This window comes from Hyperolius riggenbachi, chromosome 3, assembly GCF_040937935.1.
Source record: "Hyperolius riggenbachi isolate aHypRig1 chromosome 3, aHypRig1.pri, whole genome shotgun sequence".
In the NCBI taxonomy this organism is placed as follows: Eukaryota; Metazoa; Chordata; class Amphibia; order Anura; family Hyperoliidae; genus Hyperolius; species Hyperolius riggenbachi.
The window spans coordinates 184,543,093-184,563,706 of record NC_090648.1 but is presented as its reverse complement, the minus strand read 5'-3'; the positions used below and the strand labels follow the sequence as shown (position 1 = coordinate 184,563,706).

The 20,614-nt window shown below is 43.6% G+C and overlaps 1 protein-coding gene across 1 annotated transcript in view; it reads left to right on the top strand.

Annotated features, from left to right (window-relative positions):
• Positions 1-7,088, top strand: part of SLC12A1 (solute carrier family 12 member 1) — a 175,290-nt gene extending 168,202 nt beyond the window's left edge. The window contains exons 24-26 of the mRNA XM_068272513.1: positions 3,218-3,353; positions 5,339-5,406; positions 6,849-7,088. Coding sequence (XP_068128614.1) covers positions 3,218-3,353; positions 5,339-5,406; positions 6,849-6,984 — 340 coding nt within the window. The 3' untranslated portion in view covers positions 6,985-7,088. The remainder of the gene's footprint in view (positions 1-3,217; positions 3,354-5,338; positions 5,407-6,848) is intronic.
• Positions 7,089-20,614: the final 13,526 nt, after the last annotated feature.

Genomic DNA, 20,614 nt, shown 5'->3' with positions numbered 1-20,614 from the left:
AGTTGAAAAGCTATGGTTCAGATTCACAAGCCCTGTGTCCTGATCCTCCTGTTTCTGTACCTTGCTCTAGTTCCACGAATGGTTCTGAGCATCTATCATGTAAACCTAAAATCACAGAATCATTGCCTTGTTCAGAAAATATTCCTGTGAATTCGCCTTGTACCATGAATTGTTCAATTCTTTCCAATGAAACTCAGCTCACAGAATCATTATGCTGTCCAGCAGGTGTTTCCATGGTTCTGCCCTGCAATATGGACTGTTCAGTGATTCTGTCCAGTGAAGCTGAAATTACAGAGTATTATGCTTCACTCAGTATTGTAGATGCTTCAAGATCTCGAGCAGAAGACTCAGAGGCTCTGCTTACTTCAGTGGGTGTTACAGTAATATTCACTTGTTTAGCAGCTGTTTTGGAATTACAGTCTGCTCTAGTAAAACTTGATGAATCCCTGCTTAGTGAAGCAGAAGCCATTGAAGCATTTTCCTTGTCAGCAAGCGTTTTAGATACCTTGCCCTGTACACAGTCTGATTTTGCTAATGATGTTGAGTCCCTCTCTGATATCACAGTAGCCAGGGAACTTCAGCCCTGTCCTCTGAATGTTTTAGAAGTATTGCCCTGTAACATGGATAATTCTGACTCTCTGGAAAAAAATAATAGAAATCTCAGAATTTCAGTCCGGGTTAATGAGTGTTCCTGAAACCCAGCCTTGTATCCTGGGAAATTCTGGTTCTCTGGCCGGTGTGGCAGAAGTTCCAGAGTCCCCTTCCTGTCCAGTGAGTTCCTCAGTTTTGCCTAGTTCAGTGGGGGTTGCTGTAATACTGACTTGTTTTGCAGCCCTTCATGAGCTCCAATCCAGTGTATTAGATGAGTCTCTGTCTAGTCCAGAAGAAGCTGTGGAAACCCTGTCTAGTTCGGTGCATACATCAGAAGATTTGTCCTGTCTTGTAAATGCCCCTGAACATGATTTGTTAATAACCTTGCTAGAATCAGTGACATCTAAGTCTGATCCTGCATTCTTTAGTCCGCAGTTCCTTGACATGCCCAGAAGTTTCTCTTGTGCCAGTGTGCCCAGATGTGCTCCGTGTGCCAGAATGCCCAAGTGTGTCTAAGGTGTTGGCGTGCTCAGATGCTTCTTTAGTGGAGACATGTTCTGATGTTGCCAGTCTGCCTGCATCCCCAGAGATGGTTCTGGTCCCTGAAAGCCCTGATCTTGATATTTGTCCTTGTAACCCTGACTCTGGAATTGCCCTAGGTTCCATAGGGGTTCTTGAAAGTTCTCCATGTGAGCCTAAAGGGCGTTCTGGCCTTTTGGGATCTCTGTGGAACTTCAAAGTGTTCTGGGAGATCTCTGAGGAAACTTGTCCTGGTGCCTTGGACTGGTTCAACAGTGGGTTTTGTGTTGGTAAAGACAGTTCCGGTGGGCATTGCAAAGGCTTTGGCATTTTTTGTCAGTCCCTGGAAGGCGGTGGGTATCGCTCAGAGTTTCGGGGAGCCTTTTTCTGGAAATCGCGGTTCTGATTGGTATCACACTGAGGCTTGTAGTAGTGACGGGCATGGTTTTGTAGGTTCTGTTTCTGATGGGTCCAGTCTTGTGGTGACTGATTCTGGAATTTGGTCTTGTCGGGCTGTCCCGGCCATCATGAATTATCAGTCAGATTGTTTTGCTGGGAATGTCAGTTTTGAAAGGCGTTTCGTATCCACCTTTAAGGTGGGGGGGGGGGGGTACTGTTATGAACATGTCTGCAGCATGTACTGCTGGCTGCAGTTTTACTGAAGACAAGCAGCTTTTGATGTCATTACATGCATTTGCTTGCATAGTTTGGGTTGCACTCAAACTAGTTGCTGATTCCATCTGTAGTGGCTCTGCAGTTCTGGCCAGCTCAGGATTGAATAATTACCATTCACCTGTGTGGGAATCTGCATGTCTTCTCCCACTGGATGACCTCAGTATAAAGATCTGCTTCCTGCAGGGCTCCTCGGGCTATCATAGTTTCAGATGAGTCTGTTACTCTGTTCTGGCCCCCCTTGCTCCTAGATCTCGTGTGGACTGCACTGACTCCTGCAAAGGGGTCAGTGAGTCCTTCTAAGTCCTGTTCTGTTTATTCAGTATTTGTTACTTGCTAGTCTTGCATCATATATTGGTTCATCGCCAATATATACACATACGAGCGTTTGTTATTTTTCTTGTATTCGTGTTACGTTAATACATCAGTGTCGCTGATATATACGTACACGAACTGTTTATATCCTGTGTTCAGTCAGTCAGCTTTCAGCACGTTTTGGTAGGTTGCGCGTATCGTGGTCACCCGTGCTTAGCTAGTCAGTCCTGTTCCTGTTGCCTTGTGTGGATTGCGCTCCCTTCTGCGTAGAAGTAGCGAATCCTTGTTAGTTCTGCTCCAGTTCTTAGTTAGTGTTCCTTCTTTATGTCATATATCGGTTTATCGCCGATATATACATATGTCAGTTAGTCGTTTGTAGTTCATTGATAGCTGTAATCGTAATACGCTAGGAAATCTTACCTATTGTATATTTGTATGTACTACGTCTGCCTTCTTTGACTCTATTTCCCGACTATTCTGCCCTGTCCTTGTGAGGCACGCCACCGCTGCAATCGCATTGGCTGCCTCATTCCAGTCTATCTTGTTGTGGACGCTTGCTGTGACTTAAGCAGTGACTAGTTAAGCAAGCGTTCATTCTGTTACCTGTCCTGATCTTCTGAGGTCTGGTTTATGTGCTCAGCGCTACCTTGCGCTGAGCCACTATAGTGGAAGGATTGTTTGTGGCTGTTCGGATCTACGCCTGCTCTGTGCGCCACATCTCCTGTTGGAGTCAGTCCTCTCCTCCACTAAACTGGGGATATCCTGGTTCCTTGTGCTAGCGTGTGTACCTCCTTCACGTCAGGATATACACTACGTGCTGACTGTGGAGAATATACCACCAAGCGTAACAGCTTAGTGTTAAAGGAGCCAATGACTTGCTGAAAAAAGCAAGTAAACCGAATGGGTCTACATCCATTTTTAAATCTATATGGTGTTTTGGGTTTTTTAACAGTTCTTTGCCAACAGCCCATACAAAAGCTGTAGGCTGTATATTCATTGTAGGTTGCTTTATTTCTTTATCATTCTTGCAATTTTTTCATGATTGAAAGACGTCAGGAATACTGCAAGATGACTAAAAATATCTGAGTGCCACTATGTGACAGTTCTTGTTGTTTTGTAGCTGGAAGTTTTTTGAAGAGATGATTGAACCTTACAGACTCCATGAAAGTGCCAAGGACGTATCCACTGCTGAGAAAATAAGGAGAGAAAACCCATGGAAAATAACAGATTCTGAGCTTGAAATGTTCAAAGAGAAGGTACTTTGTTATTATGTATCAGAATATAACAGACAATTCTAATTTCTAGTGTCATTGCTGGAAGCCTGTGGGAACTTTTAAGCCATACTCCAGCAAACTTCTAACAGCTGCCGTGTACAAAAACAAAAAAGTTTTATACATACCTGGGGCTTCCTTCAGCCCTCTTCGGCCTGATTACTCCCTCGCCGCCGTCCGCCGCCTGCCGTCTCTGCAATCTGTCCCGGTAATTCAGCCTTACGGGGCTAGTCTGGATGCACGTGCTCCCCCATTGCGTTCCTGCAGCGTTCTGTGCCTGTGCAGTAGAACTGCGCAGACGCAGAACTCTCCTGGCAGCCGGGCCGCACATGCATAGTAAGCCCCCAATTCCCAAAGTTACTGGGCCTGATTGCTGATACTGCAGGCAGTGGAGGAGGATGGCGAGGGACTAATCAGCGTGAAGGGGGCTGGAGGAAGACCCAGGTATGAATAAAACTTTTTTTTTTCAGCTCAGGTACACTTTAAAAATGGCTCCAAATGAATTGATGTCTATGGGCACAAAAAATGCATTGAAGACTGTGGGCATGAGAACATATATTTTCCCAGAAATGCATAGAAGTCTATGAAAATTCTGTATGCTGTATGGCGCTGGGTGGAGTTGTACTATAATTTCCAAAGTGAAATGCTCTCATTCTCCTGAGGTTTTTCACAAGTGATATGTAAACTCCACACCGATAAAATACCATATCAGCCTAAAATTTAGCAAGCAAAAAAAGTACTCATCAACTTTTTTTGTACTTTTTCCGTTGCTTAGTGTAGCATAATGGCCTTTAACTCAAGTGAGCACTTTTACAACAAGTAGTGTATTGTACCGTGTTCGCCATAAGTAAATAAAGACGTTTTAAATCAGGATGATACTATTTATTGGCTAACCTAAAAGAATAAGAGTATGCTTTAGGCTGTGCAGCCTTCATTGACGTCTGAAGAAGGCTGCACAGCCTAAAGCTTACTCTTATTATTTTAAGTTAGGCCATAAATGGTATCATCCTGATTCAAAATTCTTGCTTTTACTTATGGCTAACACGGTACAATACTCTACTGGTTGTAAAAGTGCTCACTTGCAGTTAAAGGGATACTGTAGGGGTGTCGGAGGAAAATGGGTTGAACTTACCAGGGGCTTCTAACTGTCCCCCGCAGACATCCTGTGCCCGTGCAACCACTCACCGATGCTCCGGCCCCGCCTCCGGTTCACTTCTGGAATTTCTGACTTTAAAGTCTGAAAACCACTGCGCCTGCGTTGCCGTGTCCTCGATCCCGCTGATGTCACCAGGAGCGTACTGCGCAGGCCCAGTATGGTCTGTGTCTGCGCAGTACACTCCTGGTGACATCAGCAGGATTGAGGACATGGCAATTCCAGAAGTGAACCGGAGGCGGGGCTGGAGCATCGGTGAGTGGTTGCACGGGCACAGGATGTCTTCGGGGGACAGTTAGAAGCCCCTGGTAAGTTCAACTTATTTTCCCCCGACCCCCCCTACAGTATCCATTTTAAAGGCAATATGCTATTGCAAGTGAGTCCAGTACTTAGAACTAAACTAACGTGAGTACTTCATAATTAAACCTTGGGGCATATGCAAAAATGTTGGTTAAGCTGCCATGCCCAAAGAGTACATGGAAATGTTACTGTTACTTATGCTGACAAGGTAGCGAGTGTTGCTAGGGTAACATACATTAAACTACTCGCTTTGCACCCATTCCTTTAACAAAACTTGTGTTAGCTAGGTAACTGTTTTTACATCCAGTGCTGTTTGGGGTTTTTTATTTTACAAATGAATAAGACCCAAGATGAGAACATATCTCCTGTGAGAAAACTAGGGCAAAAAGTTTACTGAAGCAAGGCCAAAATATTACCATTCTTTCCCTAACAGGAATACTAAAAGAGAAAAAAAACTTTGTGTGACATACCGTATACAGCAACAATAACATTTATATCTGTTAATCTTCACTCACAGAGTTATCGCCAAGTAAGGATTAATGAACTGTTGCAAGAACACTCCCGATCTGCAAATCTCATTGTCCTGTAAGTATGAAGTATGTGCAGTGTTTCAGAACTGTGACTTGTTTAAGTGAAAACAAAAAAGCATAGCCTATCTTCCAAGGCTTATTAACCCTTTGTTCTTTATACATAGTACCAAGCCCCTAGCAGGAAATTCAGTTTGTGAAATGATTGCATTCCTGTTGGTCCACATGAATGGACCAATAGGCATGCCCAGTATCAGTAGCTGATATCCCCTTTCCCATTAATCTTTACCTTTTCTCAAATAGATCATCGGGGGGGTCTGTATGGCTGATATTGTCGTGAAACACCTCCCACAGTGAGATGTCAGCACCTAGGTCCTGACATCACACTGTGTGAGCCTTGTTGCATTGTGGGAAATATCAGCTGTTTCCAACTGCCACGCAACCCTCTGTGCATATGTATATCTATAAAAAAAAAACACCTTTTTAGCCTATCACATTGTTAATGGGTGTGGTTATAGATAATGGCAGTTGGTGCTGTCTGTTTTTTTCATGTCTGACACTGGTAAAGAGGATTATGTGCAGGCTGAGTTTGAATCAAACAAATGAAATGGCGAATATCAATCATTTCCTGACCCCTCTTCTATTTTTTACCTTCTCACTTTGCAATGTATTGATTTATTTTTTTCCTCTTTTCGTTATAGTTCCTCTTTAAGGAACCATGCATGCCCAGTATGCAGGAACTAATGCATTTCAACTGGGCATTTCAAAGATGCATGAGTGCACCTTTTTACTGGCATGCGTGGTTTGTGAATTTGTGTATGCCTAATTCAAATGCACTTCCAGTCCAGCACCAGCAGAAGAAATGCCTGACCAGGGTAAACAGCGGTTTATAGGGACACCACCAATATTAATTAGTAGGTTGTTTAGACAGGACACAATTGTTTAATTGAAACATTTTAGTCAGTTCAGGTGTGCTTTAAGGTGATAGTTTTTAGGTTGGCTCTTCTGAAAACAGAGGAAAACAAACCTGTGTTATGCAAGAAATCTTTGTTAGGCCCCTTTCACATGAGCAGCTGACAGGCGGTGAATTCACTGCCTGTCAGCTGCTCTGCTGCACTGGCCGGGTGCTTATTAGCGCTTGGTACAGGCACTAGACAGGTGCCCCCCCCCCATGGAGTCAGACTGCGCTCAGACTGTACATCTCACGGACCTCTGCCAGGGTGGCATAGGTAACACCACCCCGTGTCAGCATTTTAATTGCACCCGAATTGCACTGGTGGGCAGCAGATTGGAGGCTGAACTGCTCGGCAAGCGTGCAGTTCAGTCATCCCTCATTCCCTGAAAACAGGCTGACTTCATTGCAGTTCTCCTTTAGTAAATCATTGAAAGCCGCAGTATTCATGGTGGAGTTTTCTGCGTTGATGTGTTTACGATAATATGATACTCATTTTGCTTTACATAGCTGTGATAATTAAACTTCTTATTTTTGCTTGTTGACAGGAGCCTTCCAGTTGCAAGAAAAGGAACAGTTTCAGATCACCTTTATATGTCGTGGGTAGAAATGCTTTCTAAAAATCTTCCTCCTGTGCTACTGGTTAGAGGAAACCACAAGAGTGTGCTGACTTTCTACTCTTAACATGAAAACCCCCACCTCTCTCCCTTATCAGCATACAAATTCACTTGTATTCAGTATGTCCTATCAGACATCTGCAAAATATATGGTTACGGTACTAAGTAAAAAAAAATGCGATCTTTTGGCTAAAATCAAATTTAATATGAAATTTATTTCATAAATTCGTTTATTTCAAGTGAGTTGATGAAAATGCCTCAAATGATCTGAAAAGAAAAAAAAATGTAAAGAAAAATAAATTGTAAATTGTAATAAGAAGAAAATTGGAAATCTACTTTTTAAATGAATTAAATTGAGCATACTTAGCATATTTTAATATGTATACGGTGCAATTTTAAGAGGAGGGGAATGTTCTTATTCACTGGTGTAACTCACTTTGTAAACTGTGAACTGTATTATATATTTTTATAAAACACTAGCTACATTCAATAGTAGATCAGCCTTTCTGATTAATGTGGACTGGTCATTAAGGCCCAGTGCACACCGGGCAGATCCGCCGGCCGAATCCGCCTGAAAATCCGCATGGCTAATGTATCTCTATGGGCTGGTACATACCGGCGGTTTGAGGTTTTTAGCAAGCCGCAAACGTGCCTCTTGCTGCACGTTTGCGGTTTGCTAAAAACCTCAAACCGCCGGTATGCACCAGCCCATAGAGATACATTAGCCATGCGAATGCTGATGCGGATGCAGCCGGTGAACACCCGGCGGATCGCATCAAGACCCGCCCGGTGTGCACTGGGACTAAACTCTGTCATCCGCACCCAAAACCGCTAGCGTTTTGTGGATCTGCTAGCGGTTTTGGTGTGCACTAGGCCTGACACACCGAAGCCATTCATAAAGAGACAGCATAAATATAACATTTATTTTCCAAGGGTTGAGCAATTTGTGGACTACCACAGGACAAGCTCAGTTTGCTTCAGTGCATTTTGTACTGACTGGAGATATTCCCAAGATGCATTACAGGTCCACTGTCCAACATCTGTTGCCATGGCATTACTGACAAAGTAACATTTGGGAAAAAGATAATGAAAGGTAGTTTATTTGATAGTAACTATACAAGTTAAATCATCTTTTATTCAAGCTGTGATATTGGCAGATATTTCAAGTGTGTAGCATAATTCTGCTTTAAAAGTACATTTAAATGTATGTAAAGAAGAAAAAAACTATATTTAAATAATTTATTTCTTATCCATGATACCTTTCTTTGCTATTAGTTTTCTTGTTTGATGTGTTTAATTTGATGTTTTCCATTTAAAATGTTTTTTGACGCCTCTATTTGTCTCTCTTTTGAAATGAGAAATCAATAAATGTAATAAAGTTTGTAACTAGGTGTCAGTTTCATATTTATTTATATGTATGGAAAAATAACTGTTTTCTACTACTATAAAATACAAGTGAGGTCGCCATACGGATTCCAGTAATGTAATCAATAATAACATTGTGCATGAGATGGCAAAAACATTTGACATTTTTACAATTGCCTTCCAGCTGCAGCTCAGCTAGAATGAAACTATGAAAACAGATCTCATAGCATAGAAAGACCATACAAATACAGCCACCTCTTCTGTTCAGGGAAACACTTCAGACAGACTGTATAATAAGTAGGAGTCTTGTAGTTCGAGCTGTTTTCACTGGAAATTCTGCATTGATATTGTAATATTCCCTGAGAGTGCAGCTGCGGGCAGGCAGGGTGCTCCCGCAGCTGTCTCGGTTTCCTTGTCTGCACTCGTTCCTCCGGCGTCTAGCACGCCGAGGACGGGATTGTCAGTTGCTCATAGGGTTGCTGTATCGCGCGAGCACGCGCACAGACAGGACATTTATGCTGGGAGGAGGCGCGTCAGCTGACCTGCCGGTCGGCTGACGTCAGTGGAGACTCACGGTGCTGCTGATTGGTTGAATGGAGTGGGCGCGGCCGTGGGGTCTCCTCTGCTTCATAGGCCTTCAGGAATCACTCGCAACCTGTCTGCTGTCGTGAATACTTTGTGTGAGCGCGCAGACCTTAGTCAGTATCCAGTGTACTTTGATCCGGGAGGAAACCGGGGATTTCACACAAGACTAGGATTGTTATTATTGTACTAGCCGACCCGCGGCGTAGCATACGCCGCATAAGAGGGTAGAGGGTAGGAAGGGGGTATTGGGCACAGCGGCGGGGAGGGGGGTTGGACCCCCCTCACCTGGGTCCCCCATGTGCACTCCCCCTCCAGCTTAAGCTCAGCAGGAACTCCCCCCCATCACCTGGGTCCCCCATGTGCGCTCCCCCTCCTGCTTAAGCACAGTAGCAGCCGCCACTATTAGTAAGAGGCAGCGGGCGGGGATGACACACCTCTTCCGTGTTCCATTGTGCGTTCCACTGTCGTCATTTCCTGCAATGCCGCACACTGTATTGGTGTCGTTTGCCTTTTTAAAACAGAAGGAAATCTGCAATAATTCAGCTATAAGTGAACATTTGTGGTTACCCACAATGCACTGCTACTAAATATGAAAATTACCCCTTTTCCCCCTTGGTAAGCCAAGCAAGCATATAGCTTTAAATTTTACAGTCATATCAAACCCACATGTAGACAGCCTGTTTCAGACTTTTGGTCCTCATCAGGACATGGCAGGGATTGATATGGCTGTATGAGATAGGGCTTGGACCAGTACAAAAGAGTAACCAAGCAGCTCAGGGTGACCCAAACCACTCGGAATGTATAGGGGGTAAAGGGACCAAGAAGACCTCCTACTAAAAAAAGCTTGGTGTAATTTGCCTTCCTAAAACAGAAGGAAATATGCAATAATTCAGCTATAAGTGAACATTTGTGGTTACCCACAATGCACTGCTACTAAATATGCAAATAATTCCTTTTCACCCTTAGTAAGCCAAGCAAGCAACCAGAACCACTGGTGTATAGCAAGCATATAGCTTTAAATTTTACACAGCCATATCAAACCCACATGTGACAGCCTGTTTCAGACCTTTGGTCCTCATCAGTACATAGCAGGGATTGATGAGGCTGTATGAGATAGGGCTTGGACCAGTACAACAGAGTAACCAAGCAGCTCAGGGTGTCCCAAACTACTAAGAATGTATAGGAGGATAAAAGAGACCAAAAAGCCCTCCTACTAAAAAAAGCAACGCTTGGTGTAATTTTTCTTCTTAAAACAGAAGCAATTCTGCAATAATTCAGCTATAAGTGAACATTTGTGGTTACCCACAATGCACTGCTACTGAATATGCAAATTATCCCTCTTTACCCTTGGTTTGATATGACACTACTTCTTCTTCTTGCTTGGACCAGCCCCTTCTTCTTGCTTGGACCGGCCCTGGGGGCAGGGCGCTACTTCTTCTTGCTTGAAGGTTGAAGCACTTACTCTATTATATACATAGATTGCTTGATATTCTGTGTATGACTCTGGCTCACTTCTGACCTTGCTCTTGCTTATCGATTCTGTACTTCTGCCCATCTGATTCTGTTGCTGACTCTGCCTGATATATCTCTATCCTATTGCCTGCCGATTTTGTACTGTACCTGCCTGTCTGTTGCCGAACCTAGCCTGTCTGACCTCTCTACTCACCAGTGAGCCCTTGTCACTGGTGAGGGTCTTACTGATAGTACCCACCATCTCCTCTGGTGAGGTATAGCTCTCTACTCTCACCAGAGGGCCCTTGACTCTGGTGAGGGGCTCTGCACTGTTAGTACCCACCAGCTCCTCTGGTGAGGTCTTGTCAAAACTATCAGTTCACAGTTGCACCAAGCACTATACACTTCTGTATTTCTGTTAGCTATACTTGCAACATAATCAGGTATAGTGTCTGCATTATTGGTGATACTGCAGATCACTCAATAATCAGACGTCTGTGTTGCTACACCAATCATTAGATATCTTGTCTGAGAATTTACACCAATCCCTCATATAAAGAGGCACCAATTCAGGATAAAATAGTTAAAAACCATTTAAAATAGGGAGGTAGTGGTGGACTTACCTCCCCAAGCAGACACAACAGTGTGAATTCACTGAAAAGGTTATTTATTCAAAGTACAACGGAGTTAGCACGGAGGCGCTTTGGCTTACTTTGACCACAAAAAATCTCCTATTGTCGCCTAAGGAAGCGGGATGACACCCGCAAAATGCGTTGCATAACATTGTGGAGTACTTTGCATAAAGAATTTTTTCAGTGAATTCACACTGTTGTGTCTGCTTGGTGGAGGTAATTACACCACTATCTCCCTATTTTAAACGGTTTTTAACTATTTTATCCTGAATAGCGCCTCTGTTCTTTATACTGTGTATAAGTCCACCCCCGATGGAGGGGTACTACCCCTTTTTCCTTTCTACGGAGAGCGACAATCTTAACCTGAGTGGGGTCGGGTCTAATCTCCCCACCTGCCTTCCTAGTGGTTGCCAGTGGTAAACCAATTTGGTGAGTATAATTACTTATACCGTACTTCTCTTATCCTAGTTGACTGAATTGATATACTACACTATATTGGGCTCTCAATTTCTTTTTCTTTCAAATACCTCATATGCACATTGGTCCCTGACATTAGCCAGTCACTTAGGAAGAGGTGTATACAACGAGACCACATGTTGCTTTTTGCTCTTGGTAGCTGATGTGAATAAACACTGGCAATGTTGTCCTCAGACAGATATTAGCCCATAAGCAGCTCAAACTAAATTTTTAATTTGGGGGCACCTGCCTATCTAACCTATATTTTGGGTACCTAGCTATCTAACCTATACTCAGGGCACCTACCTATCTAACCTATACTCGGGGCACCTACCGCAGGCGATTTGGGAAACGCAGGCGATTTGGGAAGAACCACGCAGTCGGTTTTCTGATTGTTTCCTGATTAGACTGCGCAGTCACTGCAGCAGTCAGAATGACATTTTTTTCTTTTCAAAGACAATGTTCTTTCTCTTACACAAAATGGCCAGAGCCATTAAGGAACCTTCTCAGAGGAGTCTCCCAGGCACCCAGCTGTGTTAAGGGCCACTCATAAATCAAGTTTCCGCACCTCAGGGCGGCAGAAGCTCATAACGCGGTTCTTAGTGTAACCAAGCTGGCACCATCCTCAGCATGAATTGTCGCGTGAGCTCTGAGCTGAGGAGTTCAAAGGACCAGCAATCTCTCCAGCTGGCAACTTTAAACTACTGCCGAACTGTTAGTTATAAGGGAAATCATAAATTGCTATATTTGTCATATTTCCTGTGTTGCAAAGCTGCCAGGCCCTTCAAACTCACAGAGTGTCTCGGACCTTAGCAGGCACTGGTACTGAGAAGATTCCAGAACAATCCGAGTTCTGGGCTGTCAGTGAGACAGATTCAAAGTACCCTGCTGATACCACAGGGGGAGCTAGTCTACTTTAGGGGACCCACTGGAAATCCCCATACGCAAAGTGGATAGCACTCCAAACCGCGCCGATTTACCGCCTTACCGCCGCCACAACCCCCACATGCTATACATCAATGGAAAGCTGCTCTGGTTCTCCTCTACCAGAATCTGTTAAAATGTTCATGATGCGACCCCTACCTGCGGAGAAAATGGCCCCGAAACGCCGCACTCGCGTTTGCGGCAGCCATTTTCTGTCTCCTGTGCTCTGCAAATTCTTCCTCCTCATTGGAGGAGTGCTGTGCTGGGGGCGTGAGTTCGTGAGCAGAGGAGAAAAGCTTGTCTACCCAAGCCACCTAGTGGCAGACAGTTGAATAAAACCCCATACAGAAACATCATGACTGAAAATTACCTGACAAATGTCAATTATGCTAAAGTATACAGAGAATGCATGGTAATAATACTGTACATGGCAATAATAATTATATTAAATAAATATACAAGTTTAAAGAGAAAATGCATACTTACAGAGTCAAATGAATGGCCACAGTAGTACTGTGGGAATTGTTCTTCTGCAGCTGGGGGTGTATAAGAGGATTTGTGGCCCAAGGGGAATAAAAAAAAAAAAAAAAAAATCCCACAAAGCAAAATTATATATATATATAATATATATATATTTATTATCGAGCAGTTACATAGCGAAGTAAATTTAACATTAGAAAATACAATTCATGTGAAGCCGATACACCTTCAAGTAGGAAAAATTAGAATTTAGTCAAAAATTTTTTTAGAATATGCCAATACACGGACAGTACAAAGCAAAAAAATAAAAATAAAATAAATTTGATGTCCCAGTACATCACTGCTAATGGACACACGTAGGCATTGAACGTGTACTACTTCAGTTTTTTTTTTTTTGGGGGGGGGGGGGGGGGGGGGACGAAAGAACAGTGGGATATCGTCATCACTGTTCACACGGGTAGAGTGCAGCGACCTGAGACCAGAATTGTTGGAAAATTTGGGACCGTTCGCTGAACTGCTGCCTCCACATGAATTCTTGCAGGTAGTCGTCGTACCGGTCATTATCAGCAGTATTCAGACCGTGTGCTCTCTGTAGGCGAGGTTTGAATCGGCACCACTGACTCTCAATCCCTTGAGTGTGGGCACCTGTTTGCGGGTCGACAAAGTTTACGGAGTGGTTGACGGTAAAGTGGCGATACCCAGCAGGTAACGCCGCAACCCCTCCATACGCCGCCCGGAGGTCCGAAATAATAATAGAGCCAGGTCGGACATACTGCTGGAGAATGGGCAGCAGAGTACCGGCGTCGCGGGAATCCACCAATTTTAAAAAGCCAAGATTGCTTCCACGCTCAATCCCGCCGAACATCCATTGGCGTTGATGGCCTGGCAATCTCCCAACGTTGTACTTCCGGTGGGAGATGCTGGTTTCGTCGATTTCCACGACAACACCAGGACCGCCAATCTGCCTATGGTATTTCAAAAAGTACTCAGCAAAAACGTCCCTAAACCATTGTGTCCACTGCACAGATGACTGATGAGCTACGCCTACTTCGTACTCCATCTGTGCCAAGGTACCCATTTGATGAAGGTACAAGTAGGACAAGTAAAACATTTTGGGGGGGGGGCTAAATGAGTTCCCTCAAAGAAGGTGCCTGAAAAATACCCGATTCGCATTTTCCCACTGCCGCCCTCGCGGCAGGGGCGACGGTTGCAGGTCCACCTTCGTCCGCTGCCAGCGCCACCATCCCCGTACACCCGCATGCTATTGCTGCCGCACCTGGGGCAGCTTCGGCGCCTGTGAAGAAGGCCTAGGTCTTTTAGCCATTCTTCAAAAGCAGCGTCACTTTGTTTCAGCTGATTAAACAGCTGAAACAAAGTCATGTCTCTTAAACTGTCCATGACTTAAAAAAAGGGGGGGAAAAATGAAAATTTGGGGTCTGATTACAAATTGGCACATAAATTGTATTGGCTACTGTTAAATTTACCTCGCTAACTGTACCTGTAGTGCTCGATTTAAAAGAAAAAAAACAAAAAAAGGAAGGTAACAAAAAATAAATAAAAAAAAAAACGAAAAACACAATGAACCGCTTGTAAAAAAACAACCCCCCCCCAAAAAAAAACGATTAAAAAATAAGAGTTCACACACCGCAAATTGTGCAGACCCCTGCTGCTGCTGTTGGTAGCTGTGAGGTGACAATCCCTGAGGTGAAGTGAAAAGATTTTACCTCACACATGTATAGTTCCGCCTCTTTGACCCCTCCCCCTGTCCCATCCCTTTCATTTATTTGCATTTAATATACATTTCAACAGGGGGGAACAAAATGGACGTTTCAGTGTGTTAAGTATGCACCTGATACTTTCACTATATTCATTTAACATAATTGACATTTGTCAGGTAATTTTTTAGTCATGATGTTTCTGTATGGGGTTTTATTCAATTGTCTTCCACTAGGTGGCGTGGGTAGACAAGCTTTTCTCCTCTGCTCACGAACTCACGCCCCCAGCACAGCACTCCTCCAATGAGGAGGAAGAATTTGCAGAGCACAGGAGACAGAAAATGGCTGCCGCAAACGCGAGTGCGGCGTTTCGGGGCCATTTTCTCCGCAGGGTCGCATCATGAAAATTTTAACAGATTCTGGTAGAGGAGAACCAGAGCAGCTTTCCATTGATGTATAGCATGTGGGGGTTGTGGCGGCGGTAAGGCGGTAAATCGGCGCGGTTTGGAGTGCTATCCACTTTGCCTATGGGGATTTCCAGTGGGTCCCCTAAAGTAGACTAGCTCCCCACAGGGGCCCCGCACCTTGTGTTTGGTATCATTGTGCTGGATAAATCCAGACTGACCTGAAAATGTTATTAAATCTGACCTGACCTGTACGGTTCTGTGAGATAGAGCCCATATATGGTTAGATATGATTTTCGGTCCCCAGGAGAAGGGGGGTGGCTCCTCTCAGGTTCTAAGGGGGTGTGTGGTTCCCGCCCCCACTCCCTCAGACTGTGTCAGGAGTATAAAAATGGCAGAGGACCCAAAATCAATGTCCTTCACTTTGAAACATCATCCTGATTACATCCTTGCCAGCTTGAGGACATGCTGGCATCCGGCTTGTTTGGACTTTGACGCTGAGTCGCCTGACTCTGAAACCAAGTACTTTTCCAAAAGGACATTTTCACCTGAGTCTAAGTATCCGTTTATTTCTTCCCTTACTTATATTTTTATACTGCGCTACTATTGTCTGCATGATTGTTGATTTTAATTATTTTCTGTATATATTAATTATTTATATTGCATTTATAATAAAAGACTTCTAAAAGTCATTTATATTTTCGGCTACCCCTACTATTCAGCAACAAAAAACGAACCTTAGCCTTCCGAAGAGTCGCTACTACTGTTGATAGCTAGATAAAATAGAGTGTGTTTTAACCGTTTTATTTGCAGCTATTAGTATCCGTGAGGTGAGGTCTCCTGCCCTTCTGCAGGAGTGGTGGCAGTTCTATACCCTGAAATAGTGTGTAATTTGTGTTACTGTAACTCGCAAGCTCCCTTCTAGCCTGTCTGCCGCCAAAACTCCAGTGGTTTCTGCGCACCGATTGCGACCACAGATTGCATGGTCTGTGTGCTGGAACCGATTGGAAGACATTGTGCAATCTGGCCACTAGGGGCGTGTGACAGGGGGGGACCTATAGCTGGCTAACTATACTGGGGGCAACTAGACCTGTCTAACCTATACAGCGGGCACCTACACCTGGCTCAACGAGGGGGGCTTATTTTTACACCCTCTCCCTGGGTGCAATTTAGCCTAGGAACTGCCCTGGTAACATGTCACATCTTCTGTACAATGTAAGTACAGTATTAACTGTGAAACCCTGTAACTTATCACCAGTGTGTGTGTCTTGCTGTAGCAGGTCAGTCGTTTCTCTATTTCCTGTGATGCTTGTGATCACTAGTCTTTGAACCTGTTACATATCAGCAGTCACTGAACCTTTTACTGACTAAATAATAATCTATAAGGGCCCTTTTCCACCTGCAATCGCTAGCGTTCACGCTGAACGCTAGCGATTGCTGAATCGCAAAACCGGCGATTCCCCCGACGTTTGCGGCCGCGATTTTGCTATGCTATGCACTGCATAGCAAAATCGCGGCAATTATCGCTCCGCCGCGCGTTCGCGTTCCCCGCAAAAACGAATCGCGGTAGTGGAAATGACCTACCGCGATTCCCATGTTAAAAAGCAAACCGTAGCGATTGTAAAATCGCTAGCGGTTTGCGTTTTTGCGATTCAGCATCGCAAACGCCGCTAGTGGAAAAGGGCCCTAAATGATTATTGTAAAAAAATAATACATTTTATTCATTATGTTATTTTCATTACAGTTCCTCTATAAAACAGGCCTTTGCATGTACCTTCTTGAGCAGAGGACGTTCTGGGTGCAAGATTTCAATCAATTATGGTGTAGTGTGTTACCAATGGTGTTGTTGGTGACTATGGTCTCAGCTGCCTTTAGATCATTAACAAGCTCCTTCCATGTAGTTGTGGGCTGATCCTTCACCAGTCTTATGCTGGGAATACACGTTAAGTTTTTACTTTAGATAGATGGGTTCGATAGATAAATTCCAACCTGTTGGATCTGGTCGATTCTACTTTCGTTTCGATTCTCCTCATTCAAGTGAATGTAATTGATAAGAAAAGATAAGGAATCGAGAGGGGAATCGAGCAGTGAATCGAGAGTAGAATCGATCGAAAGCGAAAACGACGGCAAAAACGAACGCAAAAACGCATCGTGTATTCCCAGCATTATGCTCATCCACACCCTATGGGGGGCATGCTTGTTAAGGGTGTATGGCTTAAAGTATTAGAGGCAGAGGATTAGCAGGACAACTGGAGTTGTTTAAAAGAAAATAAATGTGGCAGTCTCCATATCCCTCTCACTTCAGGTTCCCTTTAAATGCTTCTCTAGTCACCATAAGTAAAATTATATAAACAAAGTTAAGATTGAAAAACTGTACTTGCATCTGAACAGAGGACAATACAGCTCAGCATATACAGCTGTAATTACACAATAATGTTGCATCAAGTACATATGTGTGGGGGTCAGATACAATCAAGTTGTATTGTTTGCACAATCATGGGCTAATTACTGTTGTCAAAATTCATTCAATAAATATATTATTGTTATTGTTATTATAAAGCAGATTATTCTAGTGCCTGGAGTTCCTTTTATATTATTGTATCTCAAAAGTGTGTGGAGACACATTATACGCCAGCTGCTTTATATTACTGGCGCAACTTTAGTTTTTGTATCAGTAGAAATAAAAATTAAAAAAAAAATGTTTTTCAAAGCATGTATTAGTTTTCTACAAATAAAAATGTTATTTAAATTATTTACAACGAGTAGACCTAAGCCCGTTTAAAAATGGGCTCTAGGTCTATCTTAATGCCGCATTTCAGCGCGCGCACCCGTCCGCCTGCCTGGCCCCGTCCTCCTCCTGTCCCAACGGCTACACATGCGCAGTAGCCAAAACACACGGGACACAGGGACAGAAGGATGACGGAGGGACAGGTAGGATTTTATTTTATAGGATGTGGTCCCTGCACACAGGACCCAAATGCATAAAATCGCTTCAAACACTTAGGGCCCTTTTCCACTAGCAATCGCAATCACAAATCACAAACGCCAGTGATTGCGATTGTGATTTTTCATTAATTCGGTTATGCGATTGCGATTTGCGATTTTCATTTGCATTGCATTATCATTGTAAAAATCGCTCCAGCAAGCGATTGCGATTTGCGATTAGCGATTTCCAAATCGAATCACTGTAGTGGAAAATACTTCTCGTGATTTCTATGATAAAGTAACAACTCTAGCGATTTAAAAATCACTAGCGATTTGCGATTTTGCGATTCAGCAATCACAATCGCTCTAGTGGAAAAGGGCCCTTACTGCAATAATGCTGACTGCAGGATCGCTGCCAGTAAAGTGCTTGTTGCAGAGTAGTCCTGTCTCCAACATCTTGGAACTGAGCCCAATTCATATAGTTTGAAGGCTCCCTCTCACTTATATACAGGCAGTATGAATCCTATTAGTGTGATATCCTACATTCGGAAGCGGTAAGAGATCCACAGCTTTTCATTGATGGGAAAACCTTGCCTTTGATTATGTTGGCAGAAAATAATCAACAAACCTGACTGTGGTATATATTCCCCTAAAACCTCAAGCATATCTGATATTTCAGCCTTAGCAACAACAAATGGTCTCTAAAAAGATATTTTCCGATTTTTAGATTAACTTGGGGTCTGTCTACAATTAATTTCTTCGGCTCTCTAACAAATTACAAGGTTCTTATCATTTTCTTGAAGAAACTGTTCCTAATGTCAGAAGAATTAGATCACCTATCAAGACTAGCTGGTTCATGAGATCTATGCCTAACCTGTGGAGACAGACAACTTTTACATTCTCAGAAGGTTGCCATGAGTAGTCTTGAAAAAGGAAGGAATCCCATTGGTCAGTGTATTGACCCACAGGATACCCTGGACAGGAAATTCAAAGTTTATTTTGCTGCAGTTCCTACAACTGCTGCAACTGTAAAATATGGGAAACCCAGTGTAAAGCAACTTTGAATGTGCCAATAAAGCTCCCCATTGGTCCTCCTCAGGAAGGATTGGGTCCTAGTGAAAAACCACAATAGGACAATTAAAGATGTTTTGCTGGGTTTACCTATTGTCTGTTGTGGCAGCAGAGGCTTGTCAGGGAGGAGCAGTTGGAGATGCGATGGTAACCTGGTAGAAAGGTGCAGGCGACACTCCTAGGAAGATTTTAAAAAGTGGAAGAATAAAAGAAAAAGAAGGAAAAAGAAAAAAAAGAATAAAGAAGTAGCACGTTGGATATCAGGTCAGGGAATAGAAGTATGCAGATGAATGTCACAGATGTTAAAGATTTTATCCCCTATAATTAAGATCAGATTTTTAACTATTTCTTCAAAATAATTGAGTGCTGGTGGGTGTGGGATGACAAAAATGTCACTTATTTACCTGTGAAGTGACATCTGGGGGTCCCTTTATTATTAAAGGATAGTCCCAGATTACACTAAGACCCCTCCTGGACCTACTTCTGCATGTGTGGGCAGTTACCTTCACCTTTCATGCACTGAGGTGGGGATGAGTCTCGTCCTTGGCATGGTCAAGGGCTTTGCAGGAGAGAGGAAGGATATCTGTCCCTCTTCAGCAGACTCCGCCCCATGTAATGGACTATGGAGGCTTGTATTATCCAGGTGGTGGACCACAACACTGGCAATACCACCAGTGTGGGGTTAAACAGGTTGTTAAGAATTGGGGGGGGGGGCTACATAATTTTTGCCCTAATAATACATTGAGAAATGCACGTAAAAAGGTGCAAAAGGTGCCATCCTTAGATGAGGGTATGATTATCACCTGGCTAAAACACATGATCAGCCCTGCAACCCTGGGGAACCTCTCCTCCTCACAATGCAGAGTAAAGCAGCAGAGACGCTTGGGCCTCCTATTCTTCCAAGCAGCCACATGTTATGTGCTGCCATCCACCAGCTTTTGTAGCGCCCTTGCATGATACTGCATCTGTACCCATTCTAGCTGTGAAAAAAAAAATCACTTTCCCACATCTACAACAAATCACTGTATCAATGAGTACAACTCTAGCAGTTACTGATGCAAATAATTTCAAGTTGATGCAGGATTATGCAAATTCTGTATGAAACTATCTGCAGCTTGAAAATGGGCCAACAGAATCCTGCCAAGGTAAAATTTGATTCGTACATCTTCAGGCCGGTTTCAGACTGCGGATTGGCGGTAGCGTTGCGGACCATGGGCCACAACGCACCGCCAAAAACAGGCCTTCAGGTATTACCGTGTTAGTATGCCCGTCTGGCAGCCGGCCAAGCAGGAAGTGACACTCACTTCCTGTTGTCCAATTGATGACGTGCGCGGATGCGCATACCTAAAATAAGCTAATGCGCAACGCAAAAAACTGTGGTCATTTTAAAACACGCATATCGCCATGGGCTTACATGACTTCCAGTCAACAGCACATCGCCGCAGGTCTCCGCGCAGCAACATAGGATCCGCTCACGTTAGATAGGGCACTTCCTGAAAAGAAGCAAAAGCAATCCTGCACAAACTGCTGCACCACCAATTATGAATATAACAAAGCTTTATTGAACATTCTGTTTAAACATCATAAAAACATTTAAAACAGTTGCTATGAACAACAAATCACCACAATACAATGTTATGTGGGAACAATATCACAAATGCCTCACCTCCTATATAACAGATAGACCC